The sequence below is a fragment of the Tigriopus californicus genome, chromosome 2 (assembly GCF_007210705.1).
Source record: "Tigriopus californicus strain San Diego chromosome 2, Tcal_SD_v2.1, whole genome shotgun sequence".
Taxonomy (NCBI): domain Eukaryota; kingdom Metazoa; phylum Arthropoda; class Copepoda; order Harpacticoida; family Harpacticidae; genus Tigriopus; species Tigriopus californicus.
Window position 1 is genome coordinate 7,949,133 of NC_081441.1, and position 362 is coordinate 7,949,494.

At 41.2% G+C, this 362-nt stretch overlaps 2 protein-coding genes across 2 annotated transcripts in view; one reads left to right on the forward strand and one right to left on the reverse strand.

Moving 5' to 3' along the window:
- Positions 1-362, forward strand: part of LOC131891137 (uncharacterized) — a gene marked incomplete at its 3' end in the record, with an annotated part of 3,077 nt that overhangs the window by 1,958 nt on the left and 757 nt on the right.
- The window catches only part of LOC131891145 (calmodulin-like), a gene marked incomplete at its 3' end in the record, with an annotated part of 3,292 nt that continues 2,930 nt past the window's right edge, over positions 1-362 (reverse strand). The window contains 1 exon segment of the mRNA XM_059240671.1: positions 1-82. Coding sequence (XP_059096654.1) covers positions 1-82 — 82 coding nt within the window.

Below are 362 nucleotides of genomic sequence, written 5' to 3' on the forward strand. Positions count from 1 at the left end.
CGATCTCATCCTCCGAAAGTTTCTCGCCCAGATTCATCATGACTGCTCGGAGTTCAGAGCGGTTAATGAACCCATTGCCATCCTGGAAACAACACATGTGCCATTCACTCGTTGATTTATCCTGTTGCTCTTTGAACTAAGTTTCCATTTGCCATTTATTCAAACTAAATGCCAGAGAGTTAAAGACGCGTAAATGATTCAATCACAATCCAAGAACAAGTGTCATATTTAGTTTTTGTCGACCGGCTTTCCCTTTCTTGAGACTTCCTTTGAGGGGTGGAGGTCGACTTTCAAATGTTATTTACGTACATTCCAGTGTTTGGTGAAATTCCTATTTTTCCCCAGAAACATACATGTCGTGA